We start from the raw sequence: 21,475 nt of genomic DNA on the forward strand, positions 1-21,475 counted from the left end.
TGCACTCCTCTAGACTCCTGAAGGTGTGCTGTGGGATCTGGCACCAAGATGTTGGCAACAGATCTTTTGAGTCCCGTACGCTGTGAGATTGGACCTCCTTGGATTAGACTTCTTTGTCCAGTTCTGGGGCCAGCTTTTGGCCAAGTCAATGCCTCAAACTCGTTCCTGAGTTTCACTCTCAAAGGGTGCACATGGTCTGCAACAGTGCTTAGGTAGGTGGTAACATCCACATGGATGGCAGGACCCAAGGTGTCCCAGTATCACACTGCCTCTTCCAGCTAGCCTTCTTCCCATAGTGCATCCTGGTGCCAGGTGTCTCCCCAGGTAAGCGATGCACACTCACCTGGGGATGTAAAAGACAATGTTGACTCATCAGACCAGGCCATGTTCTTTTATTACTCTGTGGTCCAGTTCTGATGCTCACATGTCCACAGTTTTTGCTTTCAGTCTATGCAGCCACTTACACAACAAACTGTGATGGACTGTTACTCTGACACTTTCCTATCAGAACCAGCGTTGCTTGTGTGTGTGCTTCAGTAGCTCGTCTTTGATCAGACCACATCCACCACCCTCTGCTCCCCCACCTGCATCAGTGAGGCTTGGCCGCCCATGACCCCGTCACTGGATCACCACTGTTCCTTCACTGGAGCTCTTTTGATAGATACCGACCACCGCACACTGGAACACCCAGTCCCCATGCTGGCCCATTTTTTTCTGCTGCTATAACAGAAACAAAATGGTGAAGACATAATCAGTGTTATTCACGTCACCCGTCAGTGGTCACAACGTTATGCCTGATCTGTGTTCCTCAACTATCTGACTATTACACACATGGCACCAAAAGATGAATCCTTATGTTTTTCTTTCCTTAGCCATGCTAAATGTCTGAAAATGGACTCCACAGTTTATAATAACATTAGATGTTTTGTTGCTACTGTGGGACATATAGCGAAGAATCATTAATGAGGACACGAAAGCCAACAGCTTAGTAAAGTTTCACTCACATCACATGTATAAACAGGCACGTTTGTGGAGTTTGACATGTTTAGATTCAGATGCGTTCTCTCTCAAACTGCTTAAATGCAAATGAGTGTCTGACTAATTTAAAAAAAAAACAAAAAACCCCCCAGCAGATAGCAATGTCACGACTGCTAGCCTTTGCCTCCAGGTAGATTTCGGTGCAGGTATTGAATCTTACAGTGTTTACTTTCCCTAGCTGGCAGTGCGACGCTATAGCTGCTCTCACTCCCACGTGTTTAAAAACCTGCTTCAGAGAGCGTGTGCTACAGGTTTGCGTGAGCCTGAATACCGAAACGTGTATCCATTCCACCTGCTGCTTTCAGTCCAGATGAGTCGGTGCATTTCAAGCTTCTTTTGTTTTTTTTTGTTTTGTTTTCTATTGTTTCTGTGGTGATATTGCAAACTCCCTCCTCCCCCTCCCCCCTCCTGCTCGTCACTTGCTCTCATGTATGTATGTGTGTGTGTGTGTGTGTGTGTGTGTGTTTTGTGTTGGTTTTACTAGGCCCCCTCCCCAGTGAACCCCAGTGCGTTGGACCGCACAGCAGCCTGGCTATTGAATATGAATGTGCAGTATTTAGACCATGAGGGGATGGAGCCCGAGTCACTGAGAAACAGAGAGGATCTAACTCAGGTGGAGAAGGTAACCTGCCATCCGACCCCCTACCCCCAGCACCCCCCCTCCCCTCCCCTCTCCTTTTTCACAAACCACCACAACCTTCAGCCCTGACACCCCCCACTGAACTGTCCTTCCTTTTCTTTACCACTCACACACACTTCCCCTCCTGAAAGTCCCCCTTCTGCACTCAGTTATCTGCTGATTTTTTTTTTCATTTAAACTTTGCCCTTGCCTCTGAGCCAAATTGTCACAGCAAAAAGCCACAGTGTGCATATTTCCAACATAAAAGTGAAGGAAATCGCTTCATTTTGTGCATCGGTCTGGCTCGATAAATAATACATTTTCAAAAAAACTGACTTTTTGGTGATAGTCCAGCTGTTTATCTGCGATGTTTTTGGATTTTTATGCAGCTGCGGGAAAATCATAGCAACAGCAGTTACAGCAGGAGGTAGTTATCATGGGCAAATAATTGTGAAGCTAAATATAGCAGGCAAGAATATCAACAAGCTCCAGTGCTGACAGCAGCAGCTTCATTAATCTCATTTTCTTGATGAATGCGTTAGCCTTTTTAGTAAAATCCAAAAAGCTGTGAAACCCAAGTATATTAGTCTATATATTATTGTGCAGTTCTGTCACATTTAAAAAGCTAAACTTTGAAAATAACTAGAAATGAAGTGTGTGTGAGAGTTAAACTGCTTTAAAGACATCTCCCTTCACCGCCAGAAAAAAACAAAAAAATGTCCCCTTAATCCTTTCTGACCATCTTTAACACAGAGTTAATAGTCCAAACCAGGTGTGCCCGTGTGCGTGTGTGTGTGTATCCACATGCAGCATCCACACAGACGTCTTGCAGCTTGTGTGTGCTCGCATCAGTGTGAGAGACGGGGACATAAAGAGGCTTTTTGCTGCTTCCTCTGCCTACGTTTGCTGCTTCTCTGCTGAGCTACCTTTACAGCCGTTCACTCTCAGCTTCCACACTTTGGTTGGCTTGTCACATGTTTCCCCCCTCCCTTCTTCTTTTTTCCTTTTCTTTTTCTATTTTTTGTAAATCCATAATGAATACAAACCTGTCATTCCGGCATAGCTCGTACGTTATGGAAGCCAGCAGCCCCGGCAGGGAGAGCGACCAAAGAAGGCAATAACTTCGGTGTTAACAAAGAAAGCCACAGCCACCTTAAAATAGCAGAGCCGCTAACAAGACAGGAATTGTTCGAGAGTGGCTTAGTCGCTCCTGCAGCTAATGGTCTATACAGTCTTCACTATACGGACAGTATAGACAAATGTAATAAAATAAATGCTACGTGCATTTTTACTTAAATAGAGTGTTTGCTGGCTACCTGCACAGTATGTGTTTAAATATAACAGATACGTTTACATTTTGTGCTCATTTTGTTCTCAATGGTTAATTTAATCTGTGTCAACAGTATCCTGGCAATCTAGTTAGTAGTGTGAATATCTAATCGATTTGATTAATGATTCTCTCCTGTTAGGGTCACTCAATGCTCACTCCCCACTACCACCTGAAAATGATTTTGACACAGAAGGAAAAGTAGGTTAGAAGATCAGCTTGGTCGAAAAATGTAGATTTAAAGTTTCACATGCTATACAGTCATGTGCAGAAGTCTTGAGCCATCCGTCACTTGGTTATATTTTGCTTCCAAACTGACCTATGACTCATTCGAGCATAAATACGCAGCCTGTTGCAAAAACACATTATTTTGTTCCAATTTCTTCAGTTTAATCTACATAAAATGCCAAAGACGACACAAATGGCATTTTTTGCACCAACACAGTGATTCCCACTAGCCAAAACCTGGGCATATAACGACACGGTGTGCAATATGTTCCTGAAAAAATGAGCAAACTGGATAAGTGGAGGACAAGGCCTAAAAACTATCTACAGCAGATAAACAGCATCTGAAAGTCCTTAAGAAATAGGACCCAGCAAAGACCTGACACAGGACGTGAGACCTTTACACTGTACTGTAAAAGTGGTCTTGCCTAAGAAAGTATGGGGGCTCAAAGTTGCTGGAAGAAATGATGCAAAGTAAAATGCTTAACATTTTGACTCAGGGACTGAAAATATTTATACTATGTATTTTTTTTCAGGGCTGCATTAATTATACTAAATTCAGTTCAATTCAGATTTATTTATATAGCTCCAAATTACAACAACAGTCACCTCATGCCACTTTATATTGCAACAATCAGATGACCCTCTATGAGCAAGCACTTGGCGACAGTGGGAAGAAAAAACTCCCTTTTAACAGGAAGAAACCTCGTGCAAAACCAGACTCTTGGTTTTTAACTATGCTGGTTAGTCTAAAAAACCCCAAATTGAACAAACCTCCTTCCAGTGTTTTCCATTGGGCTTCTGTTTTGACTTAACTGTCCTGTGAGAGATACACGGATGTCAGCAATAATAGAAATATAACCCAGGAATGCCGTCAGATGTAACATCAGGACAACAGGTGCACAGATGCATCTGTCCAGATCGCCTTTGTTTCCCCAGCTCTCTCTTCTTCTGGTCTGTGTTATCAATATTCATATGTGTTAATTTCTTTTAGCCTGCTTGAATATCAGATGCACATCTGCAGAGGGAGACGGTATGACTGAAATAAGTCAGATCTTCTTTGTGTCTTTGGCTGAAATACATCAATATTTAGCGGTGCTTCGCATGGCAAAGGCACGGGGTTATATTTCAGCAAAACCTTCATGATGATAAATATTCAAAAACAAAACATTACTTGTCAAAATAGCTGCTTGAACAAATGTTCTAACCCTTTCAACACATACGGAGGGAGAAGAGGATGATGAAAGGAGGTGATTTTTTTCTTTTTTTTGTGGATAGCAGAAAAGGTCTGACAGCTGTTACGGCTGCTTGATTTTCTTTGGGTTAGATGGAAAGAGAGAATGCCGGTAAGAAGACAGCATAAGGAAAAACACTGGGTCGATGTTTGCTGCATTTGAAGCAGACCAGTGCAGGGACTGAGGACAGAACAAAGGAACTTCAGATACAGCAGATGTCATTTGTTCTCAGGGGATCTAGTGACAAGAACATCTGGGATATCAGAGATAGAGAGAGAAGTGGAAAAAGGGTAGCCGATGAGACAAATTTATGGAGGTCACTCATACTGCTGCAAACAAGAGGGCTGATGGGGAAAATATCCTGGTGGAAAGCAGTAGTGTGACATGGGTAAATAAGGGTGAACGGGTACAGAGTGAGCGACTAATTCTGTCAAAGATTGTTGCATTTTATTCAAAACTACACAAAAAACAAGAATTAAAGTGAAGCAAAGAGAATCTACCAGTGTAATAAATAACACTTGTTAACCACCTCAAACTGGTGACAGCAGATCAGTGCCCCTCCCTGAGCCTGGATCTGCCAGAGGTTTCTTCCTGTTAAAAGGGAGTTTTTCCTTCCCACTTTAACTAAGTGCTTGCTCATAGGGGTTCATCTGATTGAGGGGTTTCTCTTTATTATTGTAGGGCCTTTCCTTATAATGCTAGTTTATAATAATAATAATAATATATTATTATAAACTAGCAGTGAGGCTTGAGGAATGGCAATGTCAGAAGTTCTGTCCACAGGTTTAGGTCATGTTTGTGGTTGGTTTTTCAGTGTGTGATCTTTGATGTTTTAAGCGCACAGGCTTAAAGACTGGTTGGTGACTGCCTTGGCAACCGGCAATCATTAGGCAAAAACAAGTATTCCCTGACTGGATGCAAGTCCAAGAATTAGTCACTACCAGGTTGCCAAAAATGTTGCCCACCCCAGCTTTAGACTGTTTAGACCCAAAAAATACTTGTTTCCTCTTCTCTGACACATAGACCGTGTATTAAAGATGGCCATAGCCACCGAGTCTTAAAGCCAATATAAGCCTTAAACCTGCAATCTTTCTAATCGCCAGCAGGGGGCGAATCCCCCTGTGAGCATGTCTGATTTTAAAAATAAGTGTATGGGAAAACAGGCTTACAGCTCACTGTTAATTTTATGAAAACGTTTCAGAGCTATATGATGTCATGGTGGCTACATCTGTCTTTTATATACAGTCTGTTGGCTGAAGAGAAGTTCCTGTTTCACTGGTTGCATCCTTTTCTTATCACCTCCTCTTTATTCATCCAAAATTCCCATTTTCCTCCCTTCTCTCTTGCTTTGATTTTTCTTTCTTTTTGCCAGTTACATGTCTCAGCAGGTCATTGGTTTCAGATCCAGAGCAGAGGCTCGCCACCTTCTAACACCACTTTTTGGTATTTATGGGGGGCAATAACAGCTTTACTGGGCTCGTCAAAGGCACTGTGATGTCAATCAGTGTTTTTCAATCTGCTATCATGGCATTCCATATAAAATGTCCCACAGTAATTCCCTTTAGACAAAAATTATACTCCATCTCAGACACAACACAGCACAGTCCCAGGTCTGATTGAGAGATTGCCGTTTTTTTGTTCTCGTCTCGTCTCGTGGTAATGGAGAAGGGGACCCCGCTGCTAGGGCTGATGAAAGCGTTGATAACAAAACGCGATGATGAGAGCGTCCTCATCGCTCCGCTTCTCTGTTCAGTACCAGCAGGAGATCGCGCTGCTGCAGGAGAAACTGCGGGCGTCGGTGCAGAAGCTGGAGGAGTACGAGGCCCGTCTGAAGGGTCAGGACGAGCAGGCCCAGAAGGTGCTGATGGAGTACCAGGCCCGGCTGGAGGAGTCAGAGGAGCGCTTGCGCAGACAGCAGGACGACAAAGACCTCCAGATGAAGAGCATCATCAGCAGGCAGGGGAAAGGAGGAAGAAGAGGCAGATTTGCTGAGATATATTTTGGGATTCTTCGTTCCACAGCTCCTCTAACTCTGCCCTCTCTTTGTTTATCTTCCCAGGTTAATGTCGGTGGAGGAGGAGCTGAAGAAGGATCATTCTGACATGCAGGCGGTGGTAGACTCTAAACAGAAGATCATCGACGCACAGGTCAGTCCACCGTAGCGATCCCACCGCGGGCTGCGTATGGCTTTGTGGATACTTTTCATCTGCGCGTTTTCAATTTGTATGTGCTGTCACTTTCTTCTCCTACTTGAGGAAACAAAGGGTCACTGAAATACAAAGAGATGTTTAATTCATAGCTGTCTAGCTGTGGCATTGACAAGCTTGGATGGCTGAGCAGAATTTCTCAGCTCCCTCCCACTCCTCCTTATAAAACAAAAATGTCTTATCTGGTTGTCTGTCAGCATGTAGCACCTCTATAATCCACAGTGGTTCATATTTGTGTAAAATTGCATTGAAAATCTACCTTAAAAGAAAAAATGTGTTCTTTCAGAGCATTTTTAAGGAATTTTGAATGTTTGTCGTTGGGTTTGTAACTGTCACCAGAGAATGATTGTGTGGGTATGAATTTTACAGGCTGTATAGAAGGATTAAACCATCCTGCTTGTAGCATCCAGTCGAACTGAGAAGGCCAGAACTGATGGTTGTTGAATGACCTTTATTATTCCTTGCCGTGTATCAGACAACGAACCAACGTAAGAGCTAGACAAACAAATAAAACAATTGCCATGTTATTAAGGTAACACCATTTTAACCGCTCATTACGCTGGTCTAACCGTTTTCTATTAAACTATACATGTCATGCGTTTCACATTACTCAAATTAAATCATGTACATTACAAACCTTGTTCCCCTGTCGACTGTAGCTAGAACCATTGATTTTTATACAGTTTAACCGTGTCCTTCTCTCCCTTTTCTCCGTTAGCATTAGTTTTCCGCTTTCTTCCGTCTTTTTGTGCATCAAGCTAGTTACCGTTACATCGTTCACTTCGGTCACACAGGAAGTTACCACAATAAAAGCACAAACGTTATATTACGTGTACATGAGCTAGCTTTACATATCCGCCGTTACACTCCCACCAAATTATTTGCTGTTACAAACAAAATAAAACACAAATAATTTCCAAACAGGTAACTTAACAATGATAATACCTTTTTATATGCAACAACTACTTTTCATTGCACTTTAACTTCTTACAACATTTTGCTCTTCACAACAGCAGAACCAACTTATGAACTGGGCGTTCTACTGTAGACATCTTATGTAAATGTTCACCCTTTTTACTAAGGTTTCTGTCTGCAAAGGTTACTTTGACCTTTCTCACAAGTCCATCTTCATCTGTTATGGTGTCCACAACTCTACCAAGTCTCCATTGGGATCGTGGCAGTATTTCATCCTTGTCCATCACTATGTCACCTACTTGCATATTCCTTTTATTAGCATGCCATCTCTGCCGAACCCTGATGTTGTGAAGATATTCTCTCTTCCATCTGCTCCAAAATTGCTCTGTTAGGTATTGTACCTGGCGCCATTGCTTTCGAGCATACAGATCCTCTTTAACAAACTGTCCTGGAGGAGGCAAGGCTGTTGTGGTTTTCATAGTTAGGAGATGATTTGGAGTTATTGGTTTCAAACTGTTTGGATCATTGAGATTGTCTGTCGTCAACGGGCGGCTGTTTACTATTGCAGCTGCTTCATAGAGAAAGGTTCTGAGCGATGAATCAGTGAGTCGTCTCTTTGCGAGAGCAAGTGTGGCGTTGAGGACGTTTCTCACAGTCCGAATTTGTCGTTCCCATACTCCACCTGCGTGACTAGCATGGGGTGTGTTAAACACAAAATCACATTGTTTTTCAGATAGAAAGGTTGTCAGTTTTTCAGTGTCTATTTCATTCAGTGCTGCGCACAGTTCATTTTTGGCACCTACAAAGTTAGTACCTCGATCACATTTTATTTGTCTGACAGAGCCTCTCAGAGCTATAAAGCACCTTAGTCCATTAATGAAACCGTCCGTAGTCAGGTCTTCTAACATTTCTACGTGTACTGCTCGTAAATAGAAACAAGTGAAAAGGAGAGCGTACCTTTGTTTTCTTTTCTTGCTTGTTTGGTTAGGAACGGCCGAAAACATCCATACCACAGTATGTGAAAGGCGGAGATTGTTCGACTCTTTCTGTGGGGAGATCTTTCATTTTTGTCCTTCCACAGCTCTCCTTAGTCTCCGACATGTCACACACTGACGGATGTAGTCTGATACTGTTTGACTTAGCTTGGGAATCCAATAACCGCTGGACCGTATTTCGTTCATTGTGAAGCTCTTTCCTTGATGATTTGTTTTTTCGTGACAGTGAGCGATTATGAGTTTTGTAATATGATGGTTTCTTGGAATGATAGTTGGATGTTTGAATGTGTTAGGAAGCGATGAGTGTTGTAGCCTTCCTCCCACCTTGAGCACACTGTCTTCATCCAAGAAAGGATCCAAGTTGTACATTTTGTTGCTCCCAGGTAATGCCTTTCCTTTGCTTAATGTTTTATCTCGTCTGAAAATGTTAGTCCTTGTAGGGTTTTGATGATCACCATTTCAGCGTTTTGTCTTTCAGTTACAGTGCTGAGTGACTTTGATTTGTCTCTGAGTAGGAAGCGTTTGAGGCGTGCTATGGCACTGACAGTGTGTGACCAGGATGAGAACTTTGTGAGACGGTCACAGAGACTTCGGTGTTCTGTAGTTTGGCTGTTAAGTGTTTGCACTTTTCTCACCTCTGGATCTCCCACCAAAAGTTCAATGGACTCCTTAGTTGGAAGATTTAACTTCTTTTCCCATAAGAATTGAGGGCCTGTGAGCCAGTTTGATGATAGCAGTTCCGCTACTGATGTGCCTCTTGATGCTATGTCAGCGGGGTTTTCACTTGTCGGCACATAGAACCATTGCTGTGGTGCAGTGTTGTTTCGTATTTTTGCACTCTATTGGCAACGAATATGTGGAAGCGTCTTGCTTCATTGCTAATGTACCCCAGCGTGACCCTTGAATCTGTCCAAAAGAACTCTTCCACATTGTCATAGAGTAGCTCTTCCTTTAGCATGCTGCTTACTGTGATTGATACTGCAGCTGCGGTCAACTCTAGCCTCGAATTGTGGTGACCTTTGTTGGAGAGACTCGAGCTTTGCCCATTACAAAACTACAGTGTACCTCTTTGTTTTGTTTATCAGTCTTAGGTAAGTGCATTGTCCATATCCTGTCGTACTTGCATCAGAAAAGTGGTGCAGTTCTCTTTTTACCACATCTCCAAACGATGCAGGAACATAACATCTGTTTATTTGTAACCTTTTCAAGTTGTGCAGATCTTCTTTCCAGCACTGCCATCGGGGTTGAGATGTTCAGGGAGTGGATCATCCCAGTCTGTACCTTGGCGGCACATTTCCTGTAGGATTCTTTTGCCGTTGAGAACGTACGGAGCAATGAAACCCAGGGGGTCAAATATTGCTGCGACTGTGGACAGGATGCTGCGTCTGGTTGGGGGATGGTCCTTTACAGCTATGTTGAATGTAAAACAATCCTTTTCTACATTCCAATACATACCGAGTGCTCTTTCTGTTTGTGATTCACTGAATGTCAAGTCCTTTGTTTTTGTGTCTGTTGCATGTTCTGAAGTAGGAATGTCTTTGAGTGCAACACTGTTGTTAGACACAAACTTATGTAACCTTAGTCCACCCTTGGCACATAGCTCACGTGCTTCTCTTGTGAGTTGTACAGCATCTTTCACTGTCTCAACGCTTGTTACCCCGTCATCGACATAGAAGTCTCTGGTTATAAACTGTGCCGCTGCGGGGTACTTGGAGCTGTTCTCTTTGGCTAAGCGTTTAAATCCGTAATTTGCACAACCAGGTGACGAAACAGCGCCAAAGAGATGTACAGTCATTCGATAAGCTTGAGGTGGTTTGCTCATGTCTCCTCCTTTCCACCATAAAAAGCGCAAATAGTCGCGATCGTTTGTGTTGACTTTGAATTGATGGAACATCTTTTCAATGTCACACATTAGTGCCACCTGATGTTGTCGAAAGCGGACAAGCACGCCAGTCAAGTTGTTTATCATGTCAGGGCCATTTAGTAAATGGTCATTAAGACATGTGCCCTTGTGCCTGGCTGAACAATCGAACACCACACGTAGCCGTTCTGGTTTCTTTGGGTGATAGATGCCATGGTGCGGTATGTACCATGTCTCACCTTCAGGTCCGTTATCATCAGTCTCTTCGGCATCACCCCTTTGTATGATGTCATTCATATATGTGACGTAGTCCCCTTTGTATTTTTCATCGCGCATTAGTTTACGTTTAAGCTGATTGAGTCTGCTCTCAGCAAGTTGTCTGTTATCTGGCATTTGTGGCCTCTCTTTAAATGGCAATGGCATTTCATAATGTCCCTTTTCTGTTTGTGTTATGCCTTGTTCAAGTTTCTCAAGAAACCTGAGGTCGTCTTGAGACACCATCTTTTCGTTTATTTCGTTTTCTTTGAAGTCCATTTCTAGTGCACGTATTGCATCTGCAGGAGTACATGGAGGCATTTCTTTAACAGTTATTCTGTGGCAGAGACTCCTTGTAGTCTCTGATGCATTGCATGGCACTGAGTTGCCAACTATGCTCCATCCTAAATCAGTTTGGATGGCATATGGCTCATTGTCTTTGCCTAAGAGTACTTGTCTGGGCGCCAGAGCTTGGGGACAAGTATAACCAATCAGGAGACTCACCTCACAACTGAGGAGCGGTGGAATCTCATCTACAATGGACGACAAATGACTCCACAGTTTTGCCGTGTCACATGTTGGTATGTGTTCTCTATTTGCAGGTATGTAGTCCTTTGTGTAAGCAGTTGGGAGCCTTAGCACTGTTGCTGAATTGTAACCTCTCACTAGAAGATCACACACCTTTCCACTGCTTACTACTGCATTTTACCCATCATTGTGGTTAGTCTGAGTTTTACAGGGCACACGTTTGCTTGCAGTTTCTGTGTTACATCCTGATCTATAAAAACAGTGTCACTCTGTGTGTCTAGTAGCGCATAGACTAGTTTTTCCTTTTGTGGATTAGCAGCCGTTGAGACCCATACTGGGACTATCATGGACGTGCTGACTGCGTGTTCTGCTCTAGCGACATTTAACGCCATGGCTGTTGCACTTTCAGGTGAGTTCCCTTGTGTTGCGTTGTCCATACTCACTTGATCTTGCCTTTCTCTTTGCAGACTAATGCTGTAGTTCTCATCGTGAAGACAGGTCGGGTGTCTCTTAGAGCAGGTTTCGCAAGTGAGGCGCCGTTTGCAGTCCTTAGCACCGTGACCTTGCTTTAAACAACCATAACAATGTTTATTATCCTTTACATGTTTCCTTTTCATTTCCAGGGTCATTTGCAGGAAGTTTGGGCACTTTATAAGTGGATGCGACTCTTGGCACAGTGTGCATGAAGAACTGTTGTATATTTTAGTCTTTGCATCTCGTTCAGTTGTGTTAATGTTGAATACACTTGCCTTGTTTCTTTTGACTTCTCTTGTGTTTCTTTTGTCATCATTTGTTTCCGTGGAGCGAAGTGCATGTATGGAAGTGACTGGGTTGCATGCTACTTCTGCTTCAAGTGAGAGAAAGGAGGCAAATTCACTGAAGCTGGGAAATTCGCCACCGTCCATGAGTATCTTTGTTACATGCCTGTTCCATCTTGTGTTTATCCAGTCTGGCAGTTTATGCAACAGTTTCTGATTTTCTTCACAGTCATTGAGTATTTGCAGTCCTTTCACATGAGGCATGGCAAGCATGCATGCATTCACAAAATCAGCAAAGTTCCTTAGCCCATCAGCATCTCTCGACTGTATTTTAGGCCAACCAGATAACTTCTCTCTAAATGCCCTTTGTAGCACAAATGGCTGTCCATACCTTTGGTTTAACTTTGCCCAAGCGTCGTTATACGCTTCTTCATCATTTCTGAAGAAAGTCCCTTCAAGGCACTTGCGAGCTGAGCCAGTTACATACCTTTTTAGATAGTACAGTTTATCTGCTGCTGACATGCCAGTTTGTTCAATAAGTGACATGAAAGTGGATTTCCATTCAATAAATTTTATTGGCTCACCACTAAACATTGTTGGTTCTGGCGTGGGGAGTCTGTTTATTCTTATGCTGTCTTGTACCGCCTGTGCAAGCTGGCTGACACTAGGAGGGGCTGTTGGCGCCGGTAAGGTGTATGATGGTACAGTGTGTTTGGGTGTATGCTCTGGGTTCACCCTTTCCATCTTTACTGAATATGCATCATCAAGTTGCGATAACTCTGTGTTGTAGACGTCCAACCTGGCGCGAGCGGCTTCCACTTCCCTTTCGGCTTTCCAGCGTTCCAGCTCTGATGTTTGAACTGCCATTTGCTTCTTATGCTCCTCTTCTAGAGCCTTTATCTTTTCCTTCTGTCTTTGTTCCTCTTGTACAATCTTGTACTCTGCTTCCTTTGCTGCTAGTTCTGCTGCTGCATCTGCTCGTTTTGAAGCAAGATGTGAGGCTGAAGACAGTTGGCTACGTTTCGATGCTGCAGTTGAACCATAAATGGATTGGGCATAATCATGTTCTAATAGTCTGCGTAGACGTTTTCTTTCATATTCTCCATCAAAATCTCCATCTACACCGCTTATTCTTTCCAGGATGACTTTCACAATGTCATGAGTAACTGCTTCACATGCATCGGTTTTTCTTCGTATGTCTGATGAAGGTGCAATGTGACTTCTCATTTCAGTGTACAACTTTAGCAGTTCATCTTTTCTTTGCTCTACATCATCTGCAAGATCTGCCATTTCTTTCTCTGAAATGTCCAACTTTAATCTTTCTCTTGTTTCTCTTTTCGTATTTTCCATTGTTCATAAAGAGTTAATAGTCTTTTTCTTTTTACTTATCTCTTCTCTCTGATAAGTTAGCATTTTTTCTGTTGGCACCTTGGCTCTTTCTGAGCGCCTTGGAACGCCATGAGTCACTTTGAGCTTTATCTTGCAGCTCATTTAATATTTTTCTTTGTTTGCAAACTGTTCGTTAATGTCTTCTTCTGAATCCTCCATTTTAACTTTATTTTCCTTATGCCTTTCACCGTTTTATTCTCTGACCTGCATCTGCCATCCGCTGGACGTCGTGGGAATTGTCGTTAAACCTTGAGCCCTCGTGGTGTAGCAAAATGGCGGCGGTCAAGCTCTTACTGTAGCATCCAGTCGAACTGAGAAGGCCAGAACTGATGGTTGTTGAATGACCTTTATTATTCCTTGCCGTGTATCAGACAACGAACCAACGTAAGAGCTAGACAAACAAATAAAACAATTGCCATGTTATTAAGGTAACACCATTTTAACCGCTCATTACGCTGGTCTAACCGTTTTCTATTAAACTATACATGTCATGCGTTTCACATTACTCAAATTAAATCATGTACATTACAAACCTTGTTCCCCTGTCGACTGTAGCTAGAACCATTGATTTTTATACAGTTTAACCGTGTCCTTCTCTCCCTTTTCTCCGTTAGCATTAGTTTTCCGCTTTCTTCCGTCTTTTTTGTGCATCAAGCTAGTTACCGTTACATCGTTCACTTCCGGTCACACAGGAAGTTACCACAATAAAAGCACAAACGTTATATTACGTGTACATGAGCTAGCTTTACATATCCGCCGTTACACTGCTTGTGTGTGTGTTAGAGCTGTAAGTGCAAACAGCAGCACACAATTAAGAGCAAATCTGCATCTTTGTAGCTTAGGTGTTTCACAACAGCTTTGACAAAGAAATGCAACTGATGTTTACACAGACACAAACACGCATTGGCAAATAATCTCTGTCACACACGCAGTAATGACAGTGTGCATCTACAAACACGTGCGCTGCAGTAAGGCAATGAATTGTCAGCCTCGGTACACACAGATAGAAGGCAAATAAAAAAGGGCATTGCAAAGACGGGGAGTGAAGGCTGCTTTAGTGGACTTGGACAGGAATGATGTGTTTTTAAAAAGGCAGTTTTTATCTATGTTAAACTACACAGAGTACACTTAAAACTTCTCCACAGGAGATCAGCCAGGTCTCGTAAAGAGGGCGTGTTTGAAATTAGCCATTTACAACAAGACTGTATGTAAAAGATGGACATAATCACGGTGATTCTACCCACTGGTTTGTGGATTTGCATTTTAAAGCCTCTAGCAGCAATAGCATTTTTGGCTGCTGTCACGTTGGTCTTTTGGAGCCAAAGACCATATATAGAAGAGGGTGTTAGTCAGTGCTAGTTTAGTTAGCAAGCTGCATCCATAGTCTTCAGCTTTACAACACAAACACATGCTAATTAATGCTTAATAGCATAAAAAAAAACAAAATAAAAATTTCTACTAAAACTGAATGACAGTCTTGGTCTTTATATCCAGTCTTCCTCGCCTCAGCCCCAACTGGTCGCCACAGATGGCCGCCCCTCCCTGAGACTGGTTCTGTCAGAGGTTTCTTCCTGTTAAAAGGGAGTTTTTCCTTCTAACTGTTGCCAAACACATTCTCACAGGGTGTCACCTGATTGTTGGGATTTTCTCTGTTATTTTGGAGTCTTTACCTTAAAATATAAAGCGCCACGATGCGACTGTAGTTACGATTTGGAGCTATATAAATAAAACTGAATTCAATTCAGTTATCTTACATGAGCTGTTGGTACAACAAGCAGATGGGAAGCCTAAGCAGACAGTTAGCAGCCTAGTTAGCACGTAGCTGTCACTCAAAGCAGCCACACCCATGACAATCTAACCTTGGTTGTAGAGCAGATACCAGCAGGTTTAGGATGGGGACGAATAAGAACGTTGCCTTTCTCCTCCAACTGACGAGGAAGCTATAATATTGGATTTTTTTCCCGGGTCTTACTGTGTTCATGTGCATTCACAGGAGAAGCGCATAGCATCGCTGGATGCTGCCAACGCCCGTCTGATGAGCGCTCTCAGCCAGCTAAAGGAGCGCTACAACATGCAGACGCGCAACGGCATCTCCCCCACCAACCCCACCAAACTGCAGATCACGGAAAACGGAGAATTTAGGAACAGCAGCAACTGCTAAGACAGACCCGGCGTCTGCCCCGAGCGAGAGTCGACCGCCCGAGCGTGTACAGCTGTTCAGCATGTGGATGTCTACGTGCATACGTGGATGCATGTCTGTTTGAAAGAGTGCGAGACTGCCGGTGTGTGCGTGCGTGAGTCTGTTTTATAAGCCAGACGTTTCCTCTTTTTTTTTTTCGTTTTTGTTTTTGTTTTGTTGGAGACGGTGTAGGAGTGAGGGCGCCACTCTTCTGAGGGGCCAGCCAGAAAAGGCAGAACTTCAACGCTGACGGACAGATCACCAGACGGCCTTCATTTATGAGGATGATGGCCAGAGGAGGTGGGGCGGAGCTTGTGTGTATATATAGAACTCGAAGCTGTTTGCCAATGGATGCACGTAGTTTGCTGGGACAATTCACGCCGCTGTCAAAGCCTGGGACGAACCACTATATACCCAAACACAGTGACGACCGCCAGACACGGTCACCCTCGCAACCCTCCTCTCCTCCTCTCTCGTTCTTCTTCTCGTCCCTCTTGATGACCAGGTGGACCCACTTCAAAACCAACAGCACGTACTGAGGATTATCACTTTAGTTTCTCGAGAGGATTACTAGTGCTTTATTTTAAAGAACCAAATAAGAGCTTATTAAAAGAAAATTGATATTTTTAATCCAAAACAATCTACGTTTCCCTTTCCGCTGCTGAGTGTGTGTTCCTGAGCATCCCCTGACCAGCCCCCTCCCCTCCCCTCCTTTCCCTACGTAGTGCACTTTGCGAACAGCTATTGGTACATGAAAGGCCTTAAGTAAGGAACACACCTCGACTTTCTCCCACATCTCCCCAGCAGCTTTTTTTCTGCAAACAACAACAAAAAAAGTTATACTGGCACAACTTATACTGTGGATTTGTAAAGAAACAAACGCGTTACAGATGTATTATAAACACTTAACTAAATGAATTCTATGTGATACTATATTCATGAAATTTTAAATAGATGTATGCAGTTTTTTTTTCCTTCTATAGATTATACACACATATACCTATATTTGATAATCTCAAATATAAAAGCAGCCCTTTATTTCCGAGTTTTATTTTTCTTCTCTTCCGATGGAAAGACTGTCGTGTGTAGCTTGCTTTGGAGCCCTGGAGAGAGGGAGGCCATGCTGCCGAGCAGTCGTGAACACCTCGGTCGTCCTTCAGAGTAATCCCACGCCGCGTAACCCTTTACATACAGCGCGAGAGACGGGAGCGATCGGGTCTCACCCGGTACTCATCGCTGCTCTTGAAGGCAAAGATTATCAATCACGAGCTCTGTGCGTGGTCTTTTTCTGTTTTTCTCTAGTTGCACAAGAGCTATTGAGAGACGTGCTTAACCGCGCTCGCTCATACTATACACTGGACTGATGAGCCGTTACAAGGCGTCCCCCCCACTCCCCCCAGTCCTGACATTTTTTGGGCTCTCGATGCTTTATTTGTCCGTGGTTATGAAGTATGCTGCATCCAAACTGTGACTGTGTTGATCCCAGTGACATCATCGTTGTCTCGCTTTTTTTTTTTTTCCTCCCCCCACTTACTCACCTCCGCCTTCCTTTACCTTGTTCTTCTGAATGTGAAGATGCTAACTCACAGTTGGTCTTAACACAGGGTTTGGTCCTTTTAATCCTTCCATCCATCCCAACCATCTCTGTATTTTGGATATTTTTGTAGCCATTTTTCTCACTCTGTAACAAACTATACATCAAGCGTGAGGCCGCGCATGCTTCATCCTTGCTCTATAGCCAATAGTAGCGTCAGTATCACCATTTGTTTTCTCTGATTGCTAGCTGAACGATGATGATGATGATGGTGATGATGATGATGAGAGGCTTTTTGCAGACATGACATGAATATATGATGTGTAACTGAGTGTATTAAAAGGCTGGGCAGCCTGGGATAGTGTAAATAAAATGCTCACACTATTTTTACCTAATGTTAACAGAGCTTTTTGTAAATGTATCTTGTGCTCAGACTCTGCTGTACCATTATGGATATTGTAAATATGAAACGGCTCAGTCAAGTCATCTGTCCTCATTGGGTAGAACTATACAATCAAATTTAACCTTTCAGTGTTCTCTGTTTAAAGTTGTTGGTTTCTTTTGTATTTAGAGTGTGTTATTGCTAGCCAAAAAAATAAGTAGGAGTTTGACTCTTGGGATGTACTTCTTCATTGGTTACAGGCCAAGTCGAGTCCAGTCTCGATGAGATTCACAAGCACAATCCTGTATTTCTCATCAGTCTAGCTCTATGCACTTTTACGTTCAGTGGTTGATGTTTGTAATTAGCTTTCTTTTTTGGTTGTTGTTTTTTCAGGTGTTTAAAAATGTGGCAAAGTTTAAAATCGAAGTAAGGGATTTTTATGGTATGGCGAATTCACAAAATTTTGTATGAGATTCTCAACGATGTGACTTTTCCCCCCCTCCTTCTCTGAACCAGAACAAATTGCCTCAGACTGATGAGTTCACACGACTTTTCACATCTCACCCGACGTCTAACCGCCTGTAGAAATATCTGCGTAGGTGAAAGTCAGACTGTGTCACTTTGACAAGTAGAAACAGCTCTTCAATTTAGATAGCAATAAATACGCTGCGTACTGTTTTCATTGGTGGCATTTGCTGACTGTTTGGTACCATTAGCAAATTTTTGGGCACATTTTACGGTTAAAGGCACATTAGTGAGTCTGTTTTCAGACTGTGGTGAACTTGTGTTACTGTTACTACGGAGGTCAACAGTGAGGTACTGGAAGTAAGAATCTCATTCATATTCTCCACAGAGATTTTGATTATGAGAGATATCATAACCCAATAAGTATTATCACACAACATTCTGATCAAGGAAAGAAGAAGGATCAGATTCTGTTTGTTTGTTTGTTTTTGTTTTGAAAGCTCTTTGCTGGGGAAGCTGAGATTTGGGATAAGTAGTTCTTTCATTCTTAAAAGTAACTATGTACAGTCTTTTACATCTGCACTTTTTCTTTTCTTTTTGAGCCACATCATCTTTTTTATAGTTATCCTGCTTGGTTCAAGGCTTAAAACTCTTCATATAAGGATTTCTTGAAACATCACTGGAGAAAATGAATGGGAATTCACTTCCAGGAACCAGAGCCATTAAAATCATGGGCGTCACTGTTGCGCTCGATAGCTTAGCATTTCTGCTAAATGCGCGACTGTTTAAAACCCTACTATTAGGCTAATTACTTTATATGGAGCCTATTAAAGTGAAAAAAATTAATTTGATATGTCAGTTAGTAAGTCAGATTTTATAGAGTAACTAAATAATTAGAATAACTTTGATACAGGTTTTCTTTCATAAATTTGGGCATTAGCTTATATTAAAAAATATAACACACAAGATAACTGTTAGCATGTACCTAAGATTACAGTTAGCTAATGTTTGCAGGTCAGTTTTACAAAAAAGGTACAGTACTGATCAGTAGCTTTGCACTGGCGCTAAATCACCATGAAGTTGAGGGATATTTGTTATTTGACCAAATTATTTGGAATTTTGGTGTTAGAAAAATGTAGTATGTAGCTTAGCATTTTAGCAACTAGTAAGCCACGTACTGGCAACTAGCTTAATGGCATTAGCTATTCTGAATCAACAAATAGCTCATGCTTTTTAGCAAAAAAAAAATATTTTAGCAGTTTACCTGTAGCTGTTAATCTGTGAAAGTCACATAGTCTCACTTTGAAGTTTACAAAAGTTAAACTGATACAAGGTTGCCACATTTATCCCATCAGTACTTCTTAAACAGATACAAGTAGAAGAGGCATTGCAGTTTTTGGTTTCTAATTCGACTCTTCATGTTTCAGTTTTGTTTTGTGTTGGTTTTTTGTTGTTGTTGTTTTTTTTTTTGTTTTTTTTATGGTCTACTTTTATAAATCAGGAAACCATGAGCTCACTCTTAACACACAGTTCAGCCAATCCGACTAAAGATGAATTGAAATATAAAGCTATAAATAAAGTAACAGATGTTGTATGTTTTCTATTATCTTGTAGAAAATACTTTTGTAAGTATGTTGAAAGTATAAAGTATTTGCTGGATTCTGCTTCCTTTGACGACAGTGACAAAACAATAATGTACAGAGGAGTTTGTGTTGACAAAATGTGGCTGTGCAATTTATGTACATTTGCAACTAGACCTATTAAAGTTTTATTTAGCTATTTTAAAATCGTGTGCCTTTCTGTCTTTTGTCTCATCGCCTCACTCGTGCTGGTATCCATCACGCTTATTCTGCTACTCTGATAGAATAAATGGAGCTTAGTTTGAGAGCGTAACAGATGAATCACGTGTTCATTAAATACTAAGGCAGGCCGCGATAGATGACAAGTAGCTAGAGAGAACATATGCTCGGTAGCAGGGTCCAAAGGCAAAGGCAGCTTTTTTGTGGAAGTTTGAGTAGTGTCTGTTTTGCTCAGAAAGTCTGACCTACATATTGCCTGATTGTCATTCCCCACATCGGGTAAAAAATTAAAACAGGCCTGAAACTTGTAGTAATTTTGTTGAAATTCCTGTAAAGTGAGCTGAAAGTTATATTTTTAAAAAAAAACCTCATAACTGTTTTAAGTGCAACAGAAAGAAAATAGAAATGTACTTTGAAAATATTCAAATTGTATTAGGTTTATTTGTAACAGCCAACCTCACGAACTGGTGTGTTTTACAGGAAAGGTCCTCTTGTTCTCTGTGAAGCTCAATTATTTCTTTGCCCAAGTGGACCAAGTGTCTCTCTGCAGCAAAGGCACATATTCAGCATGTCAGGCTTGTAAAACTCTAAACTACAAAAAAAGCATTATTACTACTAATAACTGGCCTTACCGGTGCCCAGTGGTCAGACTCAGGATTCAAAGATACCAAAAGGTGAAAAAACACAGTCACCTGCTTCAGATGAGATGGTTTCCCGTCCAATGCAGAGCGCATACATCATTTCCCCTTCAATCCAGTTTTGATCTAACTAAAATGCTTAATTTAAAAAAAAAAAAAAAAAAAGACACTTCCCGGGTATTGTACAGTGGATCAAAATCTGCCCAGATTTTTCTGTATTCATAATAACTTTAATTTTGAAAATAATCACAGCAAGATCGTGGAAGATCCTGAATCCAGCAACCAGGTAGGGCTTTTCTGTGTGGAGTTCTCCCTGCATCTGTGGGGTTCTCTCCAGGTACCTGGCTCTTTGCCACAGTCCAAAGACATGCACATCGAGCTAATTGGTGTCTTTCTGTGTTCCTAGCAATCATCTGGCGACCTATCCATACCCTACGACAGCTGGGATAGGCTCCATCCCAAATGCTAATGGTTGGGATTTCCTAGCTAATTAGTGCAACACATTGAAAATTGCCAAAGATAATACAGTTTGACAGACTTACAATAGTACTTTTGCACCAACAAAGTGATCCCCAAAGAGCTATTACCTGAAAATGTGTCATTTTCCAGCATGGTGTGCACTGTGTCATTAAAAAATTTGAGGAAGTACAAGACAAAAAGAAGTAAAAGAAGTAGCTAGCCTTAAAAAAGAAAAAACAACAAACCAAAAAAAAGCTCCAATTGATGCATCTGGTGTTTTGAATAAGAATACACAACTGTTAAGGAAAGGAAATGGAGAAAAGGCTGAAGTTGTGTGATTATTTGTGTTTCATATACTGTACTTCCATTTATATTTGAACATTTGAATAATACCCTGCATCGATTCTCCATTTTTCTAGCAAAATATAAAGAAATGAGGGGTGCCACCAGATTTTTGCACAGTACTGTATGCTACGAGCCTTTTCATTTTATAAACGAGAAACCCATGGGCTGGCTCTTCACACAGAACAACAACTAACGAAGCAAGCACAGAGTGATGAACTTGAATTTAAAGATATAATAGTAATGACACTCTTCCAATCTGTACTTTTACACACACCAACTGGGGTCACGAGCAAGCGCTTTGGAGCACCGCTGGTTATTAGCA

The 21,475-nt window shown here is 41.9% G+C and overlaps 1 protein-coding gene across 3 annotated transcripts in view; it reads left to right on the top strand.

Annotated features, from left to right (window-relative positions):
* dab2ipb (DAB2 interacting protein b) overlaps positions 1–19,717 on the top strand; it is a 152,530-nt gene extending 132,813 nt beyond the window's left edge. For 2 of the 3 annotated variants that reach the window (XM_031754603.2, XM_039615305.1), the window contains exons 13-16: positions 1,523–1,660; positions 6,198–6,400; positions 6,504–6,591; positions 15,346–19,717. In XM_031754603.2, the coding sequence (XP_031610463.2) occupies positions 1,523–1,660; positions 6,198–6,400; positions 6,504–6,591; positions 15,346–15,513 (597 nt within the window). In that variant the 3' untranslated portion in view covers positions 15,514–19,717. Of the gene's footprint in view, positions 1–1,522; positions 1,661–6,197; positions 6,401–6,503; positions 6,592–11,672; positions 11,734–11,828; positions 13,292–15,345 lie in introns of those variants that run through there. The other variant, XM_039615304.1, reaches the window with a different exon arrangement.
* Positions 19,718–21,475: the final 1,758 nt, after the last annotated feature.

Source organism: Oreochromis aureus, linkage group 7 (assembly GCF_013358895.1).
Source record: "Oreochromis aureus strain Israel breed Guangdong linkage group 7, ZZ_aureus, whole genome shotgun sequence".
In the NCBI taxonomy this organism is placed as follows: domain Eukaryota; kingdom Metazoa; phylum Chordata; class Actinopteri; order Cichliformes; family Cichlidae; genus Oreochromis; species Oreochromis aureus.